Below are 26,755 nucleotides of genomic sequence, written 5' to 3'. Positions count from 1 at the left end.
GTCAAATTTCAGTTGGAAATAGAAACAACATGGCCTTCCTGGCTCCAGTAAAGGCTGAACATATGATGGGATGGAATAATGTGCCTCTTTATTTAAGTGTTTCTGGACAGTGACTGGCATCGTCTCCCTTCTCTTTAAGTAATACATCTACTCACAATGACTAAATGTAATATTAGAGGCTTTAATAGACAAACATGTTTCCAGCTGTAATCGTTAACTTTAAGTACGCTTTCTTCAAGTGATATATTTTGAGTACTATTGTTGTCTGACCACTTCTAATTATAAGACAATATGGATTATGGCTTTCAGTTCTGAAGTGTCTGCAGCAAAAATTGTCAAAGATGATAGTTTCCCTAAGTATTAACCTTCATCCAATTGACATTATTGTCATTATTTCCACCCCAGTTTTTCAAATCAATATCAGCCATTTCAAGACAGCTTATTTTGTTAATTAAAGTTGTCAGGAAAGTAATTGCTATGTTCAAGTCATCAAGAATCAATTACTGGAGGTGAATGTCTAAATCAGTCTGTGAAATTATAAATGCATGAGACAGCACACAGAAAACTGCACAGATGTTTATGTTTGTGCACTTAGAGACTTATCTAAAACAAATGTCTGCAGTTCAGCATTGCACCTCTAATAAGAGAATAACAAGTTAAGGATGCCACGCCTTAAACATTCATGGTTTCTAAGCTGCAGGGCATTTTTTCACCTCCAAACTAGAGCCAAACTTGCATATCCAGACTGAAGTACAAAAAAACCTTTACGAAGTATTTAACCCACCCTGCTTCACCGCCCACTTGACCTCTAATGCCTCTGGAGTCATCACTGACATGAAAAAAGCCTAAATGGCTTTTGGCAGTCACTGGGTCTGAGCTGAAGTAAAGCATCAAGCACTGCTTTGCAAGCTGCAGGAAGGATCTGTTACAGTTAAAAAAAAAATAGGGGAAGGCACAGTGTGACCAGAGTGCTGACTGAAAGAGAAGGGAACAGGTAGGTGGTCCACAAAATGAAGGCTTGATCAGAAATTTTACAGAGCAGGGGAGTAAAAAAGATATATATTTTTGCATGTTTCCACATGCTAATATCCAGTTTAATGCTTCATGTTGAATGATGATGGGATAGAAAAGATAAGTGCACTAGTCTAGGCAGTTGCAGTGGAACTGTAGAAAAAAACAGGAGTGTTATCCTTGTCCAAGAATAAAGCTTGCTGTTTTAAACTCAGTACCTTGAACACCTGGCATTACAGTGCAAAGTATTTCAAAAAGTTATTCATTAGGCTGTAGATTAAATGTTGCATATTTGCTTCTGATGCTTGAAATTTCCTTATGCTGGTTACTGAGCTTAAATTTCAAATTTTTAAAGAGGTTGTATCAGTGAAATATGGTCAGAGATGTGAAGCTGTTGGATGACAACTAAGTTTAGATGAAGGTATCAATTCAATAGTAACCTGAGCTTTAGGCACAGGGGAGCAAGAAGTGGACTGTAGTTTGGCAAGTGATCAATTTCTTTTGACGTTGAAGAATCTGCTGTGGTTCATGTTGTCTTCTCCATGCGTCTTTAGGTGGTACACCTTAAAATGTATGCATATCAAGATCATTGTTAGAAACATAAATGTCTTCAATGCAATTAAATAAAGCAAATAAAAATTTCTGAAAGGGAGAAAGCATTTTTTTTTTCAATTTGACATCATGCTATTTTTGAACACATGAGCAAATCCAAAGGGAGGTTCATGTAGCACCATTAGAGCTCATTTGTCACCAAAGGTCTTGCCATTAAGCTGAGTTTTGTGAGTTACATTGCTCAAGCCACTTTCTGTCTTGTTCACTCTTCTGCGATCACTGACATGTTGGGGAAAAAAAGCAGGGAGCGACATTTGAGAAGCTACTGGATGCCATTTTCAGTGTATGTGGTCAGTGGTGCAGTCAGCTGAAGTGGGTGGAAGCTGGATGTCACGTACTGCTATTATATTAAGTATGTTCTGACTTTGTGTTGTGCGATGACTTCAGAGACTTTTCAGAAAACTTTTCTTTTAAGATGTTGTTTGTTCTTTTTACAGGAATTGGTAAAGGATAGCTGAAGGCAAGTTATATAGGTAGTAAAATATTAAGAACATTACCCAATGATATTTATGTACATATAAATGTTTTTAGATTTGTGTTTACTTTAAAACACATGCTACTAAAGTGCATACAACATTATAAAGTTTTGAACATGTCCACAGTAAATCAAATGCCAGTCCAATATTGCTTGTTGTCGGCTTTACAGTCAAAACTGATTCAAATTTCAGTTCATTTCAATTTATTTATTTATGCAATGAAAATTGATAACGAATGGCAGAAGGCAAACAAATACATCAATATACAGAAATATTTAACACTTTCCATCAAACTACAGAGGCACATTCAAAGTCAATTACATACACACCAATTCAATTCTAGTAATAAAACAGTTCCTCAAGTTCAGTTTATCATGCTAATTGGTTATAGGTTTCCAAGGGAACCCACCCAACTGAACTGAGTTACTTACTTTAAAGCATTCAGTTATTAACTTTGCAGAAATTACTCATAATGTGCATGAATGTTGTGACCATGGAAAAGAAGACTTACCTTTAAAAGGAAGAAAACTACTGCAGAACCTGGTTCAGTGTGAACAGTTCTAAGTCACAATCGACTAGAGATTTAAGAAGACAGAGGGAAACTCAAGAAAAAGGAAACACTTCCTTTGTTTAAGAGAGGAAAAATTCTAAAAAGCTCTGAGTTAGTGGTAAAATCTATGGGATGCTCAACAAACAGAATTAGTTGAAGCAACATCTTTAATGCCTTCGCTTAGGAGAGGATTGAACACAGAAAGAAAGGGGTCACATTTGTCATAGACAGACAGAAAGACATATATATCACTTCATGCTCTTATGGTGATGAATTATTCCTGTATATTATACCTGAGCTATTATATCAACTAAGGAGTGGTTCGATGTAACATCCTGCTCTGAGATTTTCAGCATTTAAAGTAAACTGCGTCAGACACCCTGGCTGAAATATATAGTTTCTTTTTTTCTTTTCAGAGGTTGAACATTTCCAAAAGCCTGTCTCTTACCTTAATCCAAACAACTTTTCAGGTTACCATCAATGACAACCTGCCTCTCTGTATACTGGATATACATAATGGGATTATTAGGCATGCATTATTTTTTTTTCCACTCTCAAAGCCAAAGAAGTTTCTGCTGAAATGTAGCCTGCAGCACAAATCACAGAGTGTTGTTCAGGGTGGATTCAGAACTATTTTGTCGTCAGTACCCCTCCTCCAGAAGTCAGAATTCATTAAAACGGAGTGCAAAAGCCAAACATTGCACTCTACGTGTAATGAGCTAAAACAAAAAAAAACTAGAGAACATGAGGGTGGGATATCTTTCATTACACAGAACCTCATGCCAGCAAATCTTCACCAGCAGACTGCTTTGGTCTTACATATGTGGTTTATAATACAATATTGCTGCAAGAACTCCTCACTTTAGAGTACAAATGCAAAAGCATGGATATTAAAAACATATGCTGCATATGTGCTAAAACAAATTAAATAAAATTACAAAAAGGCTGACTTTCTTTATAGAAAGACTGCTAGAAGAATAAAATGTTCTGATAAATTATAAATACTGAAAATTCTAAAAAATAGTAAAGTTATTCATCACTTCTGGAAATCCAACTACCTTAAATCCGAGCCCAACCAGAGAGAGTCGATAGGTCAACTTGCACGGCAGTGAATTACGTAGCTTTGAAGCGTCACATGAGTCAATTAGCAATCATTGCAGAGTCACAGATAAACCAATGTTTCTAAGTGAACTACTTTTGACATCTTTAACAAAAGACAAAGGTAGAAGCTTTAACAAACAAAACAGGAAAAAAAGAATGTATTTCTAATTTTCTTTTTTTGTATGTTTATATTTAAAAAGCCTTTATTGAGAGCAACGTGGAACTGTAGCTAAATTCCTTGTTTGTGTGAACAGAATTCGCAAGTAAATATGATTCCGCAAGGAAAATATAGCAAGTAGAATTGAGTGGCAAAAACAATGATACAGGTAAGGCCATAATTCTTACTCCTGCCAAATTTAGCTTTAAAGTGATTTTTTAAGATAACCAAAATGTTTTTCTAAATAGCAGCAATATGAATGTTTTGAAATCTGAAATAGAATCTGCAGAGTAGATAAGAGAAATGTTAAGAGTGATGGGAAGGAAGCGTTCCAATGTCAAAGAATTGGACCTAATAAAAAAAAAATTGTCAAATGCAAGTGGAAACGTGTGAAAAGATATTCAGCTGTACAAGAGGGATTTGATTGCTGTAATGTCAAAAATGATGTTTTCACTACTTGCAAGTAAAAATTGCAAGTTTTTGAGCAGATGTTTTGCAATTAAAATCAAATAAATTTCATTTCACATTGTCTTCTTTTCCTTTCAAAGATGTCTGTCTCATTTCCTATCAGAAACAGACTTTTCAGTTGAAAGTAATTTTCGATTAAAACATATACTTAAGTCTGTCATGGGTGAAAATTATTTTGGGCTAAGTAGGTAATGTTAAGATTAGATTCAACATATAGTCTTGAGTGTGTAATCTGCTGATGTGAAAGAAGTTTACATAGCAACAGAGAGGAACTAAAACAGAGTTCCTAAAAATTTAAATTCAACACCAGCACTCACATCTCTACCATTTGTTCATCTATGCATCAAAAGGACTGTCACTGAAAAAAGTCACAGCACAGCATATACAGTTTGTCAGGCCTTTATACAACAATCCATGACTAAAGAGATGGTTAGAAAAGATACAGCAAGACCCTGTATCTCTTGCTTATATGTATTTTTGGATGTTATACATTATGAGTTTCCCTGCATTTTTATTTAACAACATGGTAATTATACAGCAAAAGAACATGAAAAGATTAAAAAATATACTTCAATCTGGACAGATGGGACTAAAATGGATAGAGTGCAAATTCCAAACCAATTAATATGGTGTTGTTCCAAACATAAAAAGAATAGGTGTTTAGAGAGACATTTCTATTGTAATCCTTACTGCCCAGATAGCTACCTATCATTAGTATTAAAAAAAGTTTACAAATTAACACTTGTATACATCATATAAAGCTAATCCAAGCCTCAATTCCCAGGATAAAAAGAACCACACTGATAGCTTTTGTCAAAATTCATGTGATGGGAAGTATGACCCTTTTAGTCAGTTCATGTCTGCATGAAGCTACAGATGACTTTGTTGCTTCAGTACGCAGAGCTTTGCCAAGTTGTACACATTTCCCAGGGCATTGTACCAGCAAATGTCGTCTTTTATACCTGAAAGTAGCTTCTCTTGTAGAGTTTTTGTTCTAAAGATATGGAAATTAATTTCAAATGCCCAAACACTGCCACTTTATGTAGTTTTAAATATTCAATTCTTCTTCATGCATCTTTAAGGCATCACTAAAATCTGTGCTTAATTTACAGCTGCCTGTGAAGACCTCATGAGACAGGAACCCAGATCATGTTATGACCAACAGTTACTGTAAATAACACCAGCTGCTGCCTCTTACTGCCAGGTTTAGGTAACTGCAATCAGTGGGCAGGAGTGGTATAACCAAAAAGCCTTTTGAATTTGAAGTAAAAAAAAATTTTCCAAAAATGGCAGATATTTCTGTAAGAATCTTTGAGTGGTCTGTCCTTATATTTTCAAAGAGAATTCATTAATAATAAGCTATAAGCCATCTCTAAGTTAAGGCTGTCTCCTCAAAGTCTGGGGAAAATATGAGATATGTATGTATGAGGTGCTAAGGGTTTTTGTTTTATCTCTCTGTCTTTTGTTCAGAGTCCTCTGAATCTGCTGATCTGAAGAGGAAGCAAAGATGTTGAAGAAGACAAAGGTGGCTGATGAAACTGCCACTGGGCAGGCAGGTAAGTGCAGAAGTCAGCCTAAGGTTGGTATTCCAGCTGCCTCTCCCTACATTTTCTTTTAATCCAGAGATCAACGTGATTCAACTTAACTACACTTTATAAGTAAACTTCATAGTCATTTAAGATTGCAACCAAGAATCAAATATGTACAAGACGTAGACATACCCAACAAAACAGCAACGACAAAGAAGACAGTACCAACGTCGTCTAATCTCGAAAGATCTTTGAAGATGTGGAACCCAACATTTTTGGTTAATGCCGTGAACAGCTAATAATTGCAGAGGAAATAAAATCAAGTGGAGGAACTCCAACTGTCAGTGACAACTTATGTCCTCTTTAGCCTTTAATGCCAAGATATCTCACCAAAGAAGATACGGACAGAAACGGTGATGAGATCACCCAATTCCTGCATCACAAAGACAAGAAACAACTATCAAGTTACACCGGTGAGAATTGCATTCTGATTATGGTGCTTTTCTCCAGGACAGAATCACAAAAATTTAGTGAAAGAAGATTGAATTAAACCAAGCTGTAACTACCAAAGAAAATCATCATAGGAAACCTCTCTGTTCCTGATGAAATGTGGTAAAGAAATTACTGAACGTCCAACACATGACCTGATGGCAACATGGGAGGCAATGCAGCACATTAGGGATGCTTTCAAATAGTCACAGAATTGAAACATTATCTTTCTAAAATGGATTTTCTTACAACCTGCTTTTCTCCAAGTATTACCTGAATTAATCTCAAGCACCAAGCAGAAATCATCCTGAGAAGTCTGCAATATGGAGATATGTAAGAAAGCTCTGTGTTGAGTCTTAACAGTTGCACGGCACAACTCTTACACGCCATATAATATGCTGCATTATCTTTTGTCTATCACTAATAGTTTTTGTTGTGTTGTCAGTCTCTGCATATTTGATCTGCAGATGTTCTGTGTTGTATTTGTCCACCCAGCCTTGGGATACAAACTGTATGTATTATGTGGTCCCTTGTGTTTCTTCTGTGTTCTTAATCCTGTCAAAGTTCCAACCTGGTTGGTTCTTCTGTCAGGATTTATATTTACCTGTCCTGTGCCTTTTCCTTCTGTGCCTTTGCGTGTTAAATCGACGGTTCTGAGGGAGTACACCAGGACGACAAAGGTATGCAAGAAAAAAAGATAATCAAAATACAAATGAATAATTTTCTGCACGCATGATGCCATGCTGGGTTTCGTTGCATGAAAAATTACATCTTCATTATCCTTATCATCTCTGTCCTCAACCTTGAAAGGTGCTTTCCAAAAATGGATGACAAACCTTTCTGTGGCACAATGGATGCATTTCATTGTGACAACCTTCATACCATGTGAAAACTTGTGACAAGCTGTGACAGAAGGCGCTGTGAATGATTGTGATGTCTCTACTTTAGCTTGAGAGTCGATGGGAAAATGCCACTTTTTACTGACAACCTTGAATCCAGATCTGTCCTGTACAAAGGTGACCTTCAAGCTCAACACAGGAAGCTATATTGCAGGAAACATCACATATTATGACAATCCAGAGAAAGTGACTGATGCAATAAGCTAATGTTATTGTCATTAAGCTCAAAATAAGTCAAATTTTGAATTATTTACCCACAAGGAAGGTTAATTATAAATGATTGTTGTTTCTCAGAGAAAATATAAAAAAGAGCAAACTTAAAAAAATAAATAAATACTTCCGAGACATTTGACCTTTTTTTGTTTTCTGACATATAGCTGTCATGGAGTTGCTCGGATACAAAAACTATAAAATGTGTAGTCATTTTTTTACCCCTACATTGAAGGCTTATGATAAGCAGCTTAAAGGACACCCCTGACATGTGTAAGCCTTGTAAAATAACTGATACTCCTTGAATGTTGTCACAGTTTCCAACCTTTAATGTATTTTATATGGATGGTTTTTACAAATGATTTCTAATAAAAATCTGGAAAGTGGAAAATACCATTTGAAAATCAATTTTACTCTTATACACAATGCACTCTTATATATTTAGCCACAGCATTATCACAGCTTTCAGGACTTTGTTAGAGATTTGCAAAAAACCCCCCCAAAAAACTAAAAACATTTTGAGTTTAGATCGGGCCTAAAAATACAACCCAACCCAGCTGGTCCCCATAAGCATTGTGTCAGAGTCTGATCCAACCCAACTAATTAATTTTAACTAGAGGACAGTGCCCAAAGTACAACAACATATCATTTTAAAATGTTACCAGTTTAAATTTTTTCCAGATCTCTGATTTTGCTCTATTTCCTTAGAGCAACTTTTCCCATTTTTAGCTTTTATTATCTTCCTGCTCCATCTGTCACTTTTTGGAACTGCAGGGTGAGTCAAGTGCAAATGTTCCATAAACCTGCAATTTGAAAGCCAAGTACACCATTACTAACATATGGAACAATTAAATATTTGATGTACAAAAAGATGTTTAAATTATATTCTGAATTTAACAGGGACCTAATAGAGAGAAGCTAATAGGAAAGATGTGATCTCTCCTTTTACATAGTTTTCATCTTATTGGTTTTAAAACCAGATGTGCCTTGGAAGCCTGTTTTCTTTGTAAACAGATTACAGATAAATTTAGAAATATTGGTATCAAAATAGGATTATCCCCAATTTATATATGATGTATGTTTGTCTCTGGAGACAATAAAACAACAACAACAAAAAGAAATGAAAAAATCACATTTTTCTCCAGACAAAGCTTCGGCACAAAAATGCACTTCGTTTTGCATCTCCACTGTTTGGATGAAGAAATGAAAAGACAATAGGAGGTGAGGTAAAGCAAAAACCCAAGGTTTATTAAGTTTGTCCTGAACTCAGGGTTAAAGATCTAAACATTTTTAATAAGTTCTGTTTCCTGAAGCAGGACCTTAGTGGCAGACAAATTTCACAAAGACTAACTCTTATTAAAGATTTGGCTTTGTTTGTTTTTCTCTTTAGGTAAATTTGGGAAAGCGACTCCTTTGCTCATACCACTGAGCAAGGGAGAGTTGGACAATTTTAAATACACATTAATAGCATATTACATTTGCAGTTTCAAGACCATGAAATTCATTATACATTTCAGGGGAAAAAGAAAAACAGTTGAAAAATTCTTTAAATATATTCTAGTTCATGCATGAGCTGTGAATGATGTAAAACAGATGTAGTTCTTATTTAAAAACTACCTCTATGTTAACCCAAGTATGAATATAGATTATGTCCCTGTTGGAAAAAAAGAAGGATTTAACAATTTATCTTGCTCTTTCATAGTAAGCATTTTCCATTAACTCTGCTCAGTGCTACTTGTGTTGGTGAGAGGTCAGGGTAAAGCGAATGCAAAAAGAAGCAAAGTAGGTGGGAATGGAAATTGAACAAGTTATATTTTATCCCAGTGAGAATAGTTTTTGGATTGGTAAAAACCAGGAGAGCAAGATAAAAATAAAATAAATATTGGCTGGGTCAAACAATGGCAACTTACCAAATATCCATTCCCTTCACAACTGAGTTGGCTAAAATAAATCAGTTAGGTTAGTAAAATGGAACAAAATGTAGTGAAAATCTTTTGTGGGTTTGTATAACAGCATGTTTGGGTCACAGTTTGTTCCGTTTTAGTGGCATTTTCCCAATAGGATCACACTCTTTTTGGGTAAACATACATGCCTGATATCTAGGGCCCTCTCACACCAGATTAAAACTGCACAATGGCATAAAAACCTTGTGGGGTCTAGGAGAGTTCATCTGTTAAATATTAAAAGCACAGCAAGCTTCTCATTATTCACATGAGAGTTCCCTGACTGTTTTGAACTTTGACACAACTTATGTAAAGAAATAAGTTGTTGTGGTTTCCTAATTCTAATGCCAGCATAGAAGTCCTTGAAGAGGCATGGGGGAGTATAATGGCACCAGTAGCAGTGGAGCAGTGGAGCAGGCTTGTTACTCTGAGAAGTTGAAGCTGGACTGGCCATGCTGACCTCATGCTAAGGCTTCTATAATTCTCTCCTTAGTATGGCTGTTATGTGCAGTGCATTAAGCCACTGCTCTGGCTTCAGTCAAAAGGACATAAGCAGGCAGCTAGTAGTGAACAATTCATGTTTTCTTTGTCAAAGCTATAGCAGTGTGCTCAAACCCCCTTGGACAAATAAATTAATAAGTGTTTGGTTCATTGCTGGAGAAGGACACCCAGTTAGGGAGAGGATTACACACCTCTAAATTCTCCCCAGGCTGTGATTATTGAATGACTGAAAAAAGATTTGAGTTTTTCAGGCTGCACTTTAAATGCATCATTTTGCAGTTTTACAGTCTAATTTTACAACACTCACAGTGGGTCTCAAATCACAACCTAAGGCTTTAGCGGCTTGGCTTGACTGATTCACAAGTATCCTAATGGAGTCTTGTAGCAGATTGCAAAATGTGCTCCAGATGGCACGTTTATTGGTGCACAGCAGTCTGTATAGACGGCTTTTAACATGCTGAAAACACTACATGTGTTTCATTCTTTACAGTAAGGTTGAAAGTGGCAGTGGAGATCCAGAAACCTCCGATGTTTGCAGGAAAATTGGACAGTTTGTGACAAGAACCATTTTTCCTAGAGATGTGATTCTCATGAACTGTGGTAGGATGACCAGAAAAGCAGAAGACAAAAATAAATAAATCTGATCAGGACAGATAATATAGTCGCATTCTGACTAACTTCAAACTAAAAGAAGGTTTTAAAAATTTTCTGCAATCCATAGATGTTTGGACTCTTGTGGAGCTCTTCAGACCACACAGCAGTCATAGCCTGGTGCGAGTGGGCTTTAAAAAGATAATCATACATCCTGTTAATTTTTGTTTTGTTTTCATTAGGAAATCAGTTTCAGTGCTATCCAACTGTCTTTTTTATGTTATGATATGTACCTGATGGAGAAGAGAAAATAACAATTTCAATGATTAAAATACACATTTAAATGAATTTCTGCTTAATTTTTGCACTTATACTTGGTTTTGCAACATTCTGTTTGTAAGCTTATTAATTGGTTCTTAATTGGTTCATTTAGGCATCAAGAAGAAATCAAAAGTGCCTGGTGTCATGATTACACAGTTTATGGAGGAACTTCCTGAAGGAAAAACAACTCCAGATTTCACACGAAAACCCATAGCCCTTACTATCCAAGAGGGTAAGATTTTTCTGTCTGCAAATATGAACTATGTTTTCAGATTACCTGGAAAGGAGCAGAATGGCTGGGGACAGATAATCTGAGCTCAAAGGCTTGAAAGTACAGGTTTAAGAACCAATACACCTTTTTAAAAAAAACCTCAAAACACTTGCACATGTCTGTTCTCTGCAAGAACTAGGAATTTTAGACAGTTTTTTTTGGTCAAACTGCAACCTTGCCACAATTAACAGCTGAAAAATCAATGCAGTAGGACAATATAAACAACCACAAGGTAATGTATTGCAAATATATAGCCCCACTTCTAAAACAGAAAACGATATTCACGATAATAAATGGTTGCATGTAAAGAGTAAAGGAAGAACTATAAAGAGAGAAAAATGTGAGATGGATTTATCAACTCTGATAAGATATTTGCAATACGTAATAAGAATTTCATCACTGATTTTCATGAACCAATATTTGAAATGTCACAATCAATACTTCAAAAGCCAATTAGAATTTTAACAAAGCTGTGATTTCTTATTTTCCCTTTGACAATATTTTGATGTCCTCTCCAATTACAATTTAAGAGATCATTATGGTTACCCTCAGTTAGGTCTCTTAGAGAGCTTCACCATCTCAGTCACCAACATCCTAAACATTACAGAAAGTATTCCATGTACTATTAAACAAGGACCTTGTGCTGAAATATGATCATGTTCCAGGAACAATGTGTTTCACAATTATATTAAATATTTACTTAACTACCGCTATATCCATAAATGCACATATTTTTGTTAGAGACTGGATCTGATGTCAGCCAGTCTAAACAAACCATTATCTAATTAATTTTTGTAAATAAATAAATACATTAAAAATACATTTTTAAAAAATCCTAAATTGTTCAATTAAAACATTATCTATATTTACTCATTTAAGAATAATATGTCTTAATTTTGGTTCATGGCCAATTTATTTTGAAGGTTGTTTTTGTTCGTTTCTTTTTAATTTGACTAAGAGTGCTATGTTGCAGGCAAATTTGCATACTTTAAAGCCATTGTGGTGGGAGATCCAACACCTACTGTAACATGGAGCAGAGCAAATGGAGAAATCATTTTTCACCCTGATGTGTGTCAACAAAAATATGATCCGGCAACAAATGAACATACCCTCGAGGTAAGTTTTAATACAGCAAAAAATACAAATTGCTGTCATCGACAATAAATATAAAACTTTAATAGGTAACAATGACACATTGACAGTATGACTAAAAAAAAAAATTGATGTGTCCTCTATTTACCCTTGTACTAGTTCCCTAAGGTAGCTCCAGAAGATACTGACACCTACAAGTGTTATGCAGCCAATGAATATGGGAGAGCTGTTTGCACCGTTATTCTGAATGTTATTGAGGGTATGATTAACTGTGTCAAACTGAAGTTGTTTTATTCTGCTAAAGGTATCTTTAGATCATGCTGACACATTGTGAAGCAGAAATTAAAGTTTTGTATTTTTTGTTCACAGTGGGATTCTCTAAGACCAAGGAACTTCAAAAGATTCAAGGAGAAGGTAAACCTTACACAACTAATCTTTACGCATATAAAATCATAACTGTCCTTTCATTTGATTTTGTTAGTATGCTGATATACTAAACAATGCATTCCAGACTTTGAAAAAGCCTTAGGCTAAAATAAGATTTCATTGCAGCAGTACATTACTGCAATGAAATTGAAATGAAATTATTTTGACAAAATAATAATTTTATCACTGTAATTACTTGGGTAACTTTATTCAGTGACAATTCTGCTTTTAAAAATATTAAATACGTTTTTCTTTTTATAATTAGTTCCACATTTACTGGCATCTCTTACAAATGTAAAATAAATGTGAAAACTTTTTTTCTACTTTCTACTTTGTCTAGACACTTTAATTTAGCAATCTATAATTATGTTTAACTAGTTCAGGAAAACAGTTACATTTCAACAAAGACAGAAAGACATCCCATACTTTTTTTTTTGTTTTGTTTTGAGTCAGTGAATTGTGAAAAGAAAATGTCTGTTTACATAAACTATCCCACAGTTTCCCTAGATGCAACAGAGTTCAGAAAAAAACTCAAAACACGGTCAGTAAAATGTAATATCTTTTATGGTTGCCTAGTACCTTTTCTACTATAAGAACTAATATTTTAGTCGAGCTCCACACAACAAATGTGTCACTTTGCAGTAATCCTGATGGAACACGTAGAGGAAAAGACAATGGATGCCAACGAAAAGGTCTGGGAAATCCTGCTCAGTGCAGAAAAGAAAGATTACGAGCAAATCTGTGTAGAGTATGGCATCACAGATTTCCGTGGCATGTTGAAGAAACTTACTGAAATGAAAAAAGAGCGTGAAGAGGAGATTGCACAGGTACAGTTCCTGCTGTTTCTTGTTTTGGATGAGTTATGATATTGCCCAAAAGCAAAAAAGTACTCTTGCATGATTTATTTTTTCTAATTATTTTCATGATTTACGTTCACCTGCTTATTTTTGCTATAGTTCATCTCACATATCAGGACGCTCAAACCTGTGGAGGTCAAAGATGATGACAGTGCAACAATTGAGTTGGATATGGACCTCTTAGATTCTGGCAACAAAATATTTCTGTACAAGGTGAAGCACACAGACAATCCTTGTTTATTTTGAAGAATTTTGATAAGCATAAACTATCATATAATTGAACATTTCTGCAGGATGGTGTCATGGTGCCATTCTCAAAGGAAGACGGAGAAGGAATAAAGCATAATTTAAAACAAGTTGGCAAAAAATATGTGTTCACAATCAAAAATCTAAGTAAGAATGATGCGGGGCTCTACTCTGTGGATGTTGAGGGAGTCAATGTATTTTCCACAGATTTTAAAGGTAAGAGCAGATTAGGCTTTAAGGCAACTTGAAATATTTGTGTTTGTTCCTTTTTTTTTTACAATTCACAACATAATTCAAACTTTAAGATGTACTCGCAAAACAAGGTGAGATTTGTGCCACTTTTTTCTATGATTATATAGTGATAGTTTAGAAGAAATGTCATCCGACTCCAAAACAGAACTGGCTCAAGAATATCTGCTTTGTGAAAGAAAAAACCATAAAAAGTTATTGAGAGCAGTAAATTTTCTAGTGACTACATATAGGACAGGAACACTGATAAATATATAAACTCTTAGCCAGTGGTAAAATATCCAAGATGAAAGCCAAAGTAAAATTTGGTGGCAGCAATGTCTCCTTTATTGCTTTTCCCAAGCAACTGGGCTAAACATACAAAGATATGGCCATTAACCGACACAGAAACATAGTCACTGATTGCTTAACACAGAAACAGACATTGAACTTATATGAAATAAAAATAAAAAATCTGCTGGGAAATTCTTTGCTTTTAAAATGTAAAATATCTCACTCAATGTCAAACCGATGTTTGTTTGAATCAAACATACACAAAGAAAGTGTCCATTAATGAGACTTAGCTAAGTTGGCATTGAATTAAATGTATAGAAGTAATGAAAGGCCTTTATCTCCCCCTCTTCAAACTCTGCAGTGCCTGAAGTTGACTTTGCCGTCAAAATTCAAGAGGTCAAGGCGGAAGAGCGAGAGGATGCTCTCTTTCAGTGTGTACTCACTGCACCAATGAATGAGATCAATTGGTATGGCAAGAGCGCTCTGCTGACAAATAATGAGAAGCATGAGATCATTGTATCTGAAGATAAACTCATCCATAAGTTGATTGTGCGAGACTGCCTGCCTCTGGATGGTGGCATTTATGCTGCTGTGGCAGGAATCAAGTCTTGCAATGCCTGGCTTGTGATTGAGGGTGAGAAAACTTTTATTGCCCACTTTCGATGTTTGGAAATAAGCTCCTGACCGACTGAAGATATCACAAATATGAAGATAGTACAGTTACAAGACCACAATTTTGTTTATTTATTTATTTACTTATTTTTTCTTACAGTGGAGAAAGATCCAGCCAAAAAGGCCAAAAAGGCAGTACGGAAAACCACCATTGCTGGAGCCGGCAATGATGAAGAACTGCTGAGAATAGCAAAGGAACAGCAAGAAAGATATCAGAAAGAAATGGAAGAAAAAGCACAACTCGCCAAAAAAGCTCAAGAAGAGAAGGAATTGGCGGCTGCAGCTGCCCGAGCAAAGCAAAAGGCAGAGGCTGAGACTAAAGCTACAGCAGAGGCTGAGGCCAAAGCTGCAGCAAAGGCAGCGGCTAAAGCCGCAGCAAAGGCAAAGAGAGCAGCCGCAGGCAAAGATGGAGCTGTTAGGAAAAACTAAGAAAAAAGTAGCTGGTGCTGGGGAAGGATCTGCCGCCAATGGGGCCAGTGGGGCAACAGGGGGCGTTGTAGGTATTGGTGCAGGTAGTGCTGCAGGTGGAGCTGCTGGTGCTGCAGGTGGAGGTGGTGCAGCAGGTAGTCTAGTTGGTGCTGCAGGAGTTAATGGTGGTGCTGCATGTGGAGGTGCTGGAGGTGCTGCAGGTGGGGGTGCAGGAGGTGCTGCAGGTGGGGGTCCAGGGGGTGCTGTAGGAGTTGCTGCAGGAGTTGCTGGTGGTGCTGCAGGAGTTAATGGTGGTGCTGCAGGTGGGGGTGCAGGGGGTGCTGCAGGAGTTGCTGGTGGTGCTGCAGGAGTTGGAGGGAGAGATGGGAGTGGAGCTGCAGGTGGGGCTGGAGGCATTGAGGGTGGAGATGTGGAAGAAGGTTCTGAGGTCGAAAGCGATGAGGATTCATTTGAAGATTCAGATGAGGACATTGAGGGAGAAGGAGTGGGAGCAAAAGGAAGGGAAGGAGTAAAGGAAGGAGAGGGAGAGAAGGGGGATGTGGGAGGCAAAGGAGAGAAAGGAGAAGGAGGAGAAAAAGGAGCGGAGCGGAAAAAACGAGTAAGAGCTGGCCCACTGGTTCCTGATACTGTTATAGGTAAGAAACTAAATCATAAAGTGAATATTATTTTCATTTTCACTACCACCAAATTAAATTTTTCTTTAGGTTCATCTTGACCCAGCAAAAAATGTGTAAATGTAGAAAATGTGCTGTTTTTTTTTTAATGGTGGGTTTTAGAAATATTTTACCAAAGTTTTCCAACAAAGATTGCTGACTTCATATGAGTCTATAATCAACACCTAACATTAATCTACAATTATCTACTTTATTTACAAGTATTTTAAAATTATTACAAACATTTTGTATATCAAACGATGTTTGTTATGTTTTATGTTGGCTGATGATAATTTTTTACAAAATTGACTATCATTACTGGTAGAACACAAAGGACAGGGGAAAAAAAAGATCCAGAAGAGAAGAGGAAATATCTAAAAAAGGAAAACAAAGTTATACCATTAATCTTTTTTCTCCTCAGCTACAGAAACAATTAGCTCCAATTCACAAATTAGCTTGTGAAAATCAAGCAGCAACTTTTTTTTTTTGGCCAGGCAGTGTATTTGATATATTTGGGTATTCTGTGTAATAAGTGTACTTATATGTCTGTAAACATGTCTGTCTTCATTGTGTTATAAACCTCTTGTTTGATTCATAAAAATTGTGAACAAATTGGCAGGATTTAAATAGAAATGGTAGAAATCAACCTAGATATGGACTGTTATGCATGCTTGCTTTTATGGGTACATAAAAGCAAACTTAACACAAAGCATACAAAATGCATCCCATGGTTGATCTTCTCCATGACCCTGTTCTCCATTATATTTTTTTCTGTTGCAATTTATCTTCTCACTATGCTGATTTTCAATCTTTAATGTTTTTTTTTTTATTTTTTTTATTAATGTTATTTGTCAGGCTAATTCTACAGCAAATGAAAAAAATATTGACTTGATGCTATTTAAAATGAAATCAACTAAAATGAAAAGCCAATAACGTTGGAAGAAGATATGCCCGAGGTGAGAGTTGCATGGGCGAGCAGCAAGCTGTGATGATGAGGGTGCAGATGAAGGTGAGCCAGCAACAGCTGGCAAATGTTCAGGCAGTGCACGGCACATCCCATTGATCGAGCAGAGAGTTAGCGGTAAGATTGCAGAGTACTGCATTATTTGCTGCATGGGAGGTATCATCATTGCAAAAATTATTTAATGCATTGATTACATTTACAGATATGGTATGTGGGTTAACAGAATAAGTTCATAACCACTGGGCAAAAAGCTGTTTATCACCATAAATTTGCTGTTAAACTTAAAATACAAAAGAGTTAATTAAATCATGATTGTGCCTTAGAGGAATGTTAAATATGTCTGATTCCAATTTATGTTTTGTAATGTTTGTGGAGTATTCGCTATATGTCAGTCTGTGAATATCAGAGACAGATTAGTCATTAACTGTGTTTCTTTGACCTGCAGGTTGGACATCAGCAGAAAATCCTTTTGTTTGTCTCAATGTTTGTCTTTTGTGGACAATTTGAAAGCTTTTGTGCTTTGAATGCCTCTGTTAACATTCCTGCTTGGTGTTTCAAATATTAATTCAGGATGAGTTGGTGCACTAAGGCAAATGATTTTAACACAGAGAAGTAGACACACTGCGTAAGACAATATAACTGAAATAGTCACTGTGTACATGAGGTTTTAACATAACAGAAAAATCAAGAAAGAGATGAGCTGACCTTGGAGGATGGTAATGCCCAGAAATATTTTTTTTTCTACTTTTTGTACATTTACTAAAGACCGACTTCCCATAAGAGAAATAAGAAATTCTTCAAATAAAGAAGGAACTTTCAGTACTGAAAGGATGATTTCCTTTCTCAACAGCTTGTATTTCTGTCAACATAAAATGAATAGAGGAAAATGAATGGCACAGAAGACTTTCTTTTAAGCTTTAAGAACTCAACTTGTCAAACTGAAGAAAGCCTCTAAAAAATAAGCCATTTAAGTTTCATGTTCATGAAGATGTCTTCAAATCAAATGAAGGAAAAACACACTTTGAAATGTTATTTTTTTCCTGACTTCATACATAAATTCTATTGAATTTAAAACATTACTTGAGATGTAATATTTTGCAGGTAAGTCTGTATGCAGAGAAGAAAGACTGTTCATTTATTCATATAAAGTTCAATCCAGATATTCATAAACACTGCTTTAAAACAACTTTTTTCCCCATTACTGTCTGGCATGAACTCATACTTTTCCTGATTAAGAACATGTAGGTTGACCAAAATTATTTCCACTTGCAAAATGTGAAAATAGTTTTTGTACTTTCTTCAAATTCAGAAGTTGACACGACATCTTAGCATATGATTTGATTTAATTTTAATGTGAATGACTGGGGTTAAATATTTTCTGACAGATGTGGTGAAACTTAGTAAAAGTTGGAGGCCACTTTGCTCCCACACATTTTCTCGGGATTTGGTCAAAATTATATACATGCATAGTGATGGTAGGATATAAGAATTCTTGGATTTGAAGAAAGCAGCAACAAAAAAAAAAAAAAATCATAACTCTTCTAAAATGGAGAATATGTAGAGTGGTTTTATGTCTGAGAGTGAGAAAAAAAGATTAGATATTTTTTCTGGTTTTAGTTGTATTCATGTTTAGAAAGAAGATAAAAATTAAGAAAACATGATTGTAAAAGGAGGGTAATGCATGCATTTATTAACTCACTTGCTTCTCAGACCCAGGCGTTCACTTTCACGCTGGACTTTCTGATTGCAAAGCCATTATTGGAGAAGCAGCAGAGATGGAGTGTAAAGTAAGCAGTGAAGAGTGTGTAGGAATCTGGTACAAAGATGGAGCTGAGGTGAGTTCAGACCCCTAAAGCAGTCATTATCAGCAAAGTATACCTGGATGACGCTGAAGCAATAACGCACTGTTGTAATGTTTGTATTTTTTCCTCCAGATTCAGTCATCTGAGAGTTTAACAATTTCAAAGGAAGGATGTTTCCACAGGCTTAAAATCCACAAAGTCACAGAGGAAAATGCTGGAAAATATAAATTTGAAGCCGATGGCCGAAAAACCGAGGCTGAAATTGCTGTCGAAGGTAAAAACATTCCCATAATTTACCAGAGTGTGAATGCAAGTCTTTAAACTGAATTTTAAAAAAAGGTTTTGTGCATTTTCTTGGTTTCAGATCCCCCTCGATTTGATAAAGAGGAGCTAGAAGCACTTAAAGCTCCTGTGACTGTAAAGAAGGGACACAAAGCTACTTATAAATTGTCTTACATTGGCCGGGAGCCAATAAAAGTCCAATGGTACCTTGAGGGTGAAGAACTTTCAAGTGAAGGCAATATAAATATTGACACTTCAGATGGAACCAGTCGTTTGCTGATGATGAAGCTGCAGCGGAAAGACAGCGGTGAAATCAAGATAAAACTGAAAAATGTGTTTGGGACAATAGAGGCCGTAAGCCAGCTAAATGTACTTGGTATGTATTTGACAAAAGTAACATTTAAGCATAACACATTTTGATCAACTAAAATACTATATTACCGTACCATCTTGTATTCCGACAGATAAACCTACATCTCCAATGGGACCTCTGGAGATTGTTGAAGCCTCCTCCTCTGTAATTGATTTCAAGTGGAGACCCCCAAAGGACAGTGGTGGATGCAAGATACAAAACTACATCCTTGAACGACAACAAGTTGGACGGAACACCTGGAAAAAGGTCGGACCAATTGGTCCTGAAGCCAAGTATAGAGACTCCGACGTGGATCATGGTAGGAGATACTGTTATCGTATCAGAGTGGAGACTGAAATAGGAACCAGTGAAATGATGGAAACTGAGGATATTCAGGCTGGAACAAAAGGTAAGCTCAAGTTAAAGGTGTCAGGTTTTTTTTTTAGCAACCTGAAATAACCAATCTGTAGTGAAGATCAATATAACTGAAACAATCAGTGTTGTTCACCTAAGATGTGTTCTGTGCCTTAGAAGCAGGCTTATTATACATATGTAACCATCCTGACTTTGATGTATGTCCTCACTAAGTTTGACATACTCAATAAGGAAATAGTGGTAAACTGAATATTTCCCCTGTGTCAAAATTATAGTTTTAAATTGTAAATGATCTGTGCTTTAACAAATTCCAAAATTTTTGAAATCTTACCCAAATAGTCAAAACCACACACCAAAGATTCCTTCATGTAATCATTTATGAAACAAAAAAACAAAATGGAAAACTTGATACTTGAACTTGATAATTGAAACAAATGTAAATTTAGTTTGCACGTGAAGATATTCAAATTGTGTAGATTTTTCTCTTCTCACATCTCTTCTGTTTTACTCAGTGATAACAGAATGTTAAATTTGACACCTGACATTTACGTAAATCAAGGAATTAAAACAAACATTATAACAAATGCATGCTGACTCATTTAAAAACAACTTGAAACAAATGTTTGCTTTTTGTGCATACAGCATATCCTGCACCTCCATCAGCACCAAAGGTTGCCAGTGCCTTTAAGGACTGCATCAACCTCACATGGTCCCCTCCTGCTGACACTGGAGGAACCAGCATTCTGGGATACAACCTGGAAAAACGCAAGAAGGGCAGCAACCTCTGGGGCCAAGTTAATCCCCCAAACGAGATTATTAAAGGTTACTTTATAATTTATTTACGGTTTCTGTTAATTCTTAGTATATTGTTATTTTTAAGGATAAACTAATCAAAAGTAGTCATTAATGTTCCTATTCAGGTAAAGGATTTGCTGTAAAAGACGTGGTTGAGGGCATGGAGTACGAGTTCCGTGTGTCTGCAATCAATGACTCTGGAGCTGGCGAATTCAGCACTCCATCTGAGTTTGTTTTTGCCAGAGACCCTAAAAGTAGGTGGATGTTTACAAATGTTGTGACAGAACTGTCATTGTTAATCTACATAAAATATTTGTGTGACATTAAAAGTGGCACCAAATCATGTGTTTCAGAGCCTCCTGGTAAAGTGCTTGATTTGAAAGTGACAGATTCCACCTACACAAACTTGTCCCTGTCTTGGAACAAGCCCAAAGACATTAAGGGAGAGGAGGATGAAGCAAAGGGATATTTTGTGGAAATCAGGCCTGCAGAAAACACAGAGTGGGATCGATGTAATTCTAATGCAATAACCATGACTACATATACGGTAAAGGGCATGAAGTCATTGGCCATGTACTGGGTGAGAGTTATTGCTACTAATGATGGAGGTGAGGGAGTGCCTCAGGAGCTGGACAATTACATTCTCGCTATGCCCCCTCCTGGTAAGAACATTTGCACCTAAATCAATCTCTAAAAATACATTTAAAGAAACAGCATGCAAAACCATGCACTGTCAGTTTTCCTCTATTACTTGGGGGGATTTTAAAGTTACAATAATTATTAGAAATTGAATTAAATTTCAACCAAAAGTCTAATCATGAAGGCTTATCTTCCAAATAAGTTAAAAGGACAGAGACAGCTAAAACTGCACCGTGTGTTGGTCAGTAATTTCCACATGGTTAGTAAAGTGGTCGAAAGCCTGTAAGCCTTTTCCAAAATAAAGATTTGAAAAACTTTACTTCATCCGTTTGTAAATGGATTCATTTGTTATATTTCACCTAGTATGAATAGCTGTGTTAATATTAAACTTGGTAGTGTTGAAAGTGATAATTAAACATAGAAACTGATGTACCATCTAGAACAAAAATGCTACATTGCAGATTGCTTCCATGTAACTGCAGAACGTTTTTTATTTTAGTTAATCTTTTAATAGATACTTTAACATAACTTATATTGAATAACTTATTTGGTTATGTTAGGCCATGTCTGAGCATTTGATACTTCAACAAGACTTCCTGATAATTTGAGCAATATGGGGGAACAAAGAGACATCTGGTTCATTTTAGCTTCAAGTGCATTTTATCTCTAAACAATATGAGATATTTTTCATTTCAATGCATTTACAGGATATCTCAACAAAAAAAGATGGGGTGAATCATGATATGATTTTACAGATGTGCTTTACTATATAATCAGCACCATTACAGGTTATACAGAATCATCGTCTATGTCAGTGTAGTGCATAGGACAATAATAATAAGTAACTAAGTAAAATTTATCTTGAATTTTTGCAATGAAATGTGTTTGTCTTTTTTCAATTTTAATAAAACAAAATTGTTTTTTATTCTTTAAATAGTGAGACCACGATTCACAGATACCAAAATCAAGAGTTTCATGATTGTGAGAGCAGGAAATTCTGCAAGATTCACCATTAACTTTGAGGTATTTTATCAGATGACTTACAGAAGTTAATTCATACCTATAAACTCCTGGAAGTAATGTTTTCATATTGTGTTGTAGGCTTCACCATGGCCAGAGGTAACCTGGCTAAAGGATGGCGTGCCAGTGTCTAAAAAGGTCACCATCAGCAATGCTGAGGGTACATCCCAGCTTTTGATTCCTTCAGCAGAACGTTCAGATACCGGCATCTATACCATCATTGTCAAAAACATTGTAGGACAGGAAACATTTAGCATTGAAATTAGAGTCACAGGTAAGTTTAAAATAGTGGTCTTCTTTCTCCTTTGATGTATAATTCAGTAGAGTGAATAACAAAAATGTTGAACTCTAGATGAGCCAAAGCCACCAGGTCCTGTGGATCTCGATGAAAACGTTCCTGGCACAGTAACCATCTCATGGTCCGCGTCTCCAGACGAGAAGCGGGATGACAGGCTGCACTACATGGTGACAAAGAGAGATTCAGTTAAGAGAACTTGGAACACCATTGCAGATCGAATCTTCAACAACAAATTTACGGCCTGCAACATCATGCCGGGTCGAGAATACCAGTTTAGAGTCTATGCTAAGAATGACATGGGCTCCTCTAAACCATCCGAATCTGCAAAGTGGCTCATTCCTGCCAAAAAAGGTGACCAAATCTGCTTTTCAGGTTTAGAAGCATATGTTGCAACACTGTGCAACTATGCATCACAAATCCTAAAGTAAATGCAATATTTTAACAATTTTAAGTTTTGTTTTGTTGCTCAAATACTGCTAAAGCTCTCCAAATATATTTCACTTAAAAAGACAGATTTTAGCCCTTTTCTTATGACAAGCCCAACAAGCTTGTCATAAAAGGCATTTTTAAACTAAAGTGTGAAGAATTGCTTCTTTATTTTTGAAATCAATAGTTATATTGCAGTTATTTTTTTATATTGATTCTCTGCAGAAAAATTCACTGTGAAGATGCCAGAGTCCAAAGCCTGTGACCTGCGATGTCCTCCTAAATTCCTCGTCCCACTGAAAATGCACACTGCTCCACAAGGCTATGAATGCTACATGAGCTGTGCCGTAAAAGGAGATCCAACACCTCACGTGACATGGCTCCGCAACAACATCAGTCTGAATACCAACACCAACTACTTCATCTCCAACACCTGTGGGGTCTGCTCTATGCTAATATTAAGGGTGGGAACCAAGGATACAGGAGAATACAAAATTGTTGCAGAAAATGGTTTAGGAAGAGCAGAGAGTTCAACTAAACTCACAGTCAGAGGTAAGTCCTTAAGAGAATGCTTTGCACAAGTGGAAAGATTACCAATACATCTCAATAAATTAGCATACTATCCAAAATGTTATTTATTTTAGTAATTTAAGTTTAAAAGTGACAGAAACAAACTGAAGGAAAACATTTTAATGAATAAAAATTCATTAATTTTTTAATTTTGAAGGAAAACATTTTAATGAATAAAAATTCATTAATTTTTATTCATTAAAATGTTTTCCTTCAGTTTCGGTCAAAGATTATTTCTCACAGCTATAAAATACAAAACATATAAACACAAAAATGTTACGTAATGTAGGGAGGACTGTTAACTTGATAGTGTACAGTCATTGAGCCCCTTCTCAAGGAGAGCAAGACAAAATGAAATGCAAAAGAATCCACTTTTCACAGTGTGTCTGCATTCAAGCACATTCATATAATGTTAAGTAGAAGGAAATGTGTGGTAAAAAATAGCTGCACTTAACAAGGATAATGGCAGTCTCCAAGATGCATTCTTTTTCTAAAGCCAGTTAAGAAACTGAGACATAAGATGTTTTTAAACCAGTGCCAAGATAATAACCTGAAAAAATGTGAAGTAAATAACTTACCAGTTTCTTTAGTCATCCCAAGTTATGTTATAAATGCACTAATTCATAGCAAATGACCCCTTTACCAAGAATTGAGAGCACATGCTGTACAGTTCATGGGCAGGCTTTTTGGAAGGCCAGTTTCTGTGTTAGACATATTTGATTTATTAGTCCTATGCAATAGTAACATTTTCAGAGAAACAAAATTTTAAGTTTTTAATAGCTGTAAGGAAAATTCATCAGAATTAACAGCAAGAAAAATACAAAATACACAACACTGTGCATATTAACTATGAGTAAGTTATGAGGTGAATTACTGAAATAAATTTACTTTTTGAGGATATTATAATTTACCAGTAAGTTAAATGAAAATGGCTAATGATCTCTATTTGCTTTCTTTGCAGAATAAAGGGATCTACAGACGATGCCACATAAGCCACGTAGTTGGAAACTGACATGCGTTTTACAATAAAGCAAATCCCAGACATGTGTAAAATGTACATTCAGTGTCACAGATGAAGCCTTATCTCGAAAAGTTTATCGGCAAAATCTCAATGTGCAATGTAAAAAAGAAAAAAAAAAAAACTAGGTTGCCACCAGAGGTCGCGCTAGGAATTTTTTTGTTCTCTTGTCATTTTGACTGACAGCATTAAAAAAATTAATTAAATTAAAGATCCGGTCATGTACTATTTTTACCTGTCAAATTATAATTATATTAACATAGGCTATTTAGCCGCATTGTTGTGCGGTTTAGTTAATATTCACCTAGTTGAACCAGTGAATCCAGATCCCATCACGCATAAAGCAGATGAATGCATCTAACTTTTTCTCCGTAGTGACAAAAACCACTGACTGTGGCCCCAATAACTTATAATAAATTCAATTAAAATTATATGTCAATATATTAAAATTCCACTTAAATTACAAGCACTTAACCTGCTGGGGTCTGAACGCACAGCGCCTCACAAATTTCTCTTGGTCGCATCTGCAGAGAAATCTGCGCTAGTTCATCAGTCATGTCTGATCCAAACCGATCAATTGAACTCTGCGAGCTTTTTGCCCTGTGCGTGGTCCGGTGTGCGCTTTTACGAGGATTTTTTCGTGTGGTTTTGCTTCCCCGGCACTGCTGTGCTCATCCTGAGCGCCCCTCTCTTTCTGGGCGCGGTAGTGTAACGTCGCAGCGGCGGAACCGCGTTCGCATTGGCTGTGCAGCGGACTGCGTATTTTACGGTCTAATTAACTTTGGCACCTTTATTTATTTCCTCAAGATAAACTGCCGGGTCCTCTGTTTTAGACTATAACTGAATTAACACAACATCTCTTTAGTTTTCTCTGTTCTGAATGTACTGGAGCCCGGAATTAAATGCGCTATTTCAACCAAAGTTTGGTCTTAACCAGACGCTCCAAAGCGTCCGGCCCATAAACTCTTCAACATGCTGTCAACTCCCCTTCAGAAAGACTCATTTAGTTCAGTGTCCATGAGATGATATTCAGAAAGGATTTTCTTTTTTTAAATTGTTTTACTTACCTCTGCGATTAACTCTTTGCGTAAAGTCAATAATGTATATGCGCATGTGCACCAGTCAAGGGTGTTAATTATAACCTGTCAAATGACCGACGAGCTTCAAATTTTCCCGTCGTTTAAGAAAACGTCCGGTCAAATACGGAAAATATTCCTTTAACGTGACCTCTGGTTGCCACATATTCTTTATAGATCTAGTATTATTTACTTAACCTGTTTTATTTTGTTAAACTAGAAGGCTGGATATACAAAATACAAATTATATATTTAGTTTATCTATTTGCCACTTGAGTACCTGAAAGGTTTTATTGATTTGATTCTACTGTGAATGGCTGAATTAATAATTTTAACAAGAAGGTGATATAATTTTCTGCCGTTTCCCATTAGGCTGTTTTGCAACAGATGGTTGCCAACATTTTATTCTCCTGCAGACTTTGTTTTTGTTGCCTGTTTTCTGTTGCGAGTTTACCCGAGTATTATGTCAACTGTTATGAAATATGGTGCAAAGGCAAAGCAACAGTAAAACAAAAAATAGATTGATACGTAAAAAGTTGTTTGTTTTGCGGGGTTTTGCTTAATCTAGTCATACGAGATAGGTTCTGAGCAAACATATCAGGCTCCTTGGGACTTTATGGGGTTCCCACATGCTGGCAAGTTTTGAGTCCCTTACTCCTAAACATCAATATTTCACAGTGGGAACTCAGTAGGAGAAAATGAGCCCTCTTGGGAGAAGTGAAAACAGGAGCTGTTTTAGAATTTGAAAGTATGCTGAACTTCAATTAAACATTACTATTAGATAACACTAGCTGTTTGTAGGTCGCTGTGAAAATGTTCATGTTTGTGCATGCAAGGTTGCATTTTTAAGCAATTACTATGCTATTCATTTGCCAATTTGTGTGAAAGGTTTTAATAAAAATTGAATGTTGCATTTTGATGCAACTTTTTAAAACTGAACGATGAGTTAGTCAAGTACTTTAGACATAAAAATATATATTATGCAGAAGTGTTTCTTAAAACTGATTCACTAAAAAGTACATCCACGACGCATGTAACAAATCTTTATATAACGTGCCTCAAAATTCATCCCACGTGTCATTAAAGTTTATCTAAATAATGTATGTCTACCA

The 26,755-nt window shown here is 36.0% G+C and overlaps 1 protein-coding gene across 1 annotated transcript; it reads left to right on the top strand.

The window, feature by feature from the left end:
• The first annotated feature begins 859 nt into the window (after positions 1-859).
• LOC116710795 (immunoglobulin-like and fibronectin type III domain-containing protein 1) lies at positions 860-26,742 on the top strand. The gene is given in 26 exon segments (XM_032550037.1): positions 860-994; positions 5,846-5,931; positions 10,971-11,090; positions 12,103-12,245; positions 12,381-12,480; positions 12,591-12,635; positions 13,146-13,188; positions 13,290-13,320; positions 13,322-13,474; positions 13,604-13,717; positions 13,798-13,966; positions 14,634-14,906; positions 15,045-15,363; positions 15,365-16,008; positions 18,701-18,825; positions 18,925-19,066; positions 19,157-19,450; positions 19,539-19,835; positions 20,444-20,623; positions 20,722-20,850; positions 20,950-21,258; positions 22,173-22,258; positions 22,337-22,529; positions 22,608-22,904; positions 23,205-23,531; positions 24,511-26,742. Coding segments are annotated over 25 exon segments (4,587 nt in total). The 5' UTR covers positions 860-994; positions 5,846-5,882; the 3' UTR covers positions 24,516-26,742.
• The last annotated feature ends 13 nt before the right edge of the window (positions 26,743-26,755 follow it).

This window comes from Xiphophorus hellerii, chromosome 20 (genome assembly GCF_003331165.1).
Source record: "Xiphophorus hellerii strain 12219 chromosome 20, Xiphophorus_hellerii-4.1, whole genome shotgun sequence".
Classification (NCBI taxonomy): domain Eukaryota; kingdom Metazoa; phylum Chordata; class Actinopteri; order Cyprinodontiformes; family Poeciliidae; genus Xiphophorus; species Xiphophorus hellerii.
Note: the sequence above shows the minus strand (reverse complement) of the source record. Positions and strands in the feature narration are given on the sequence as shown.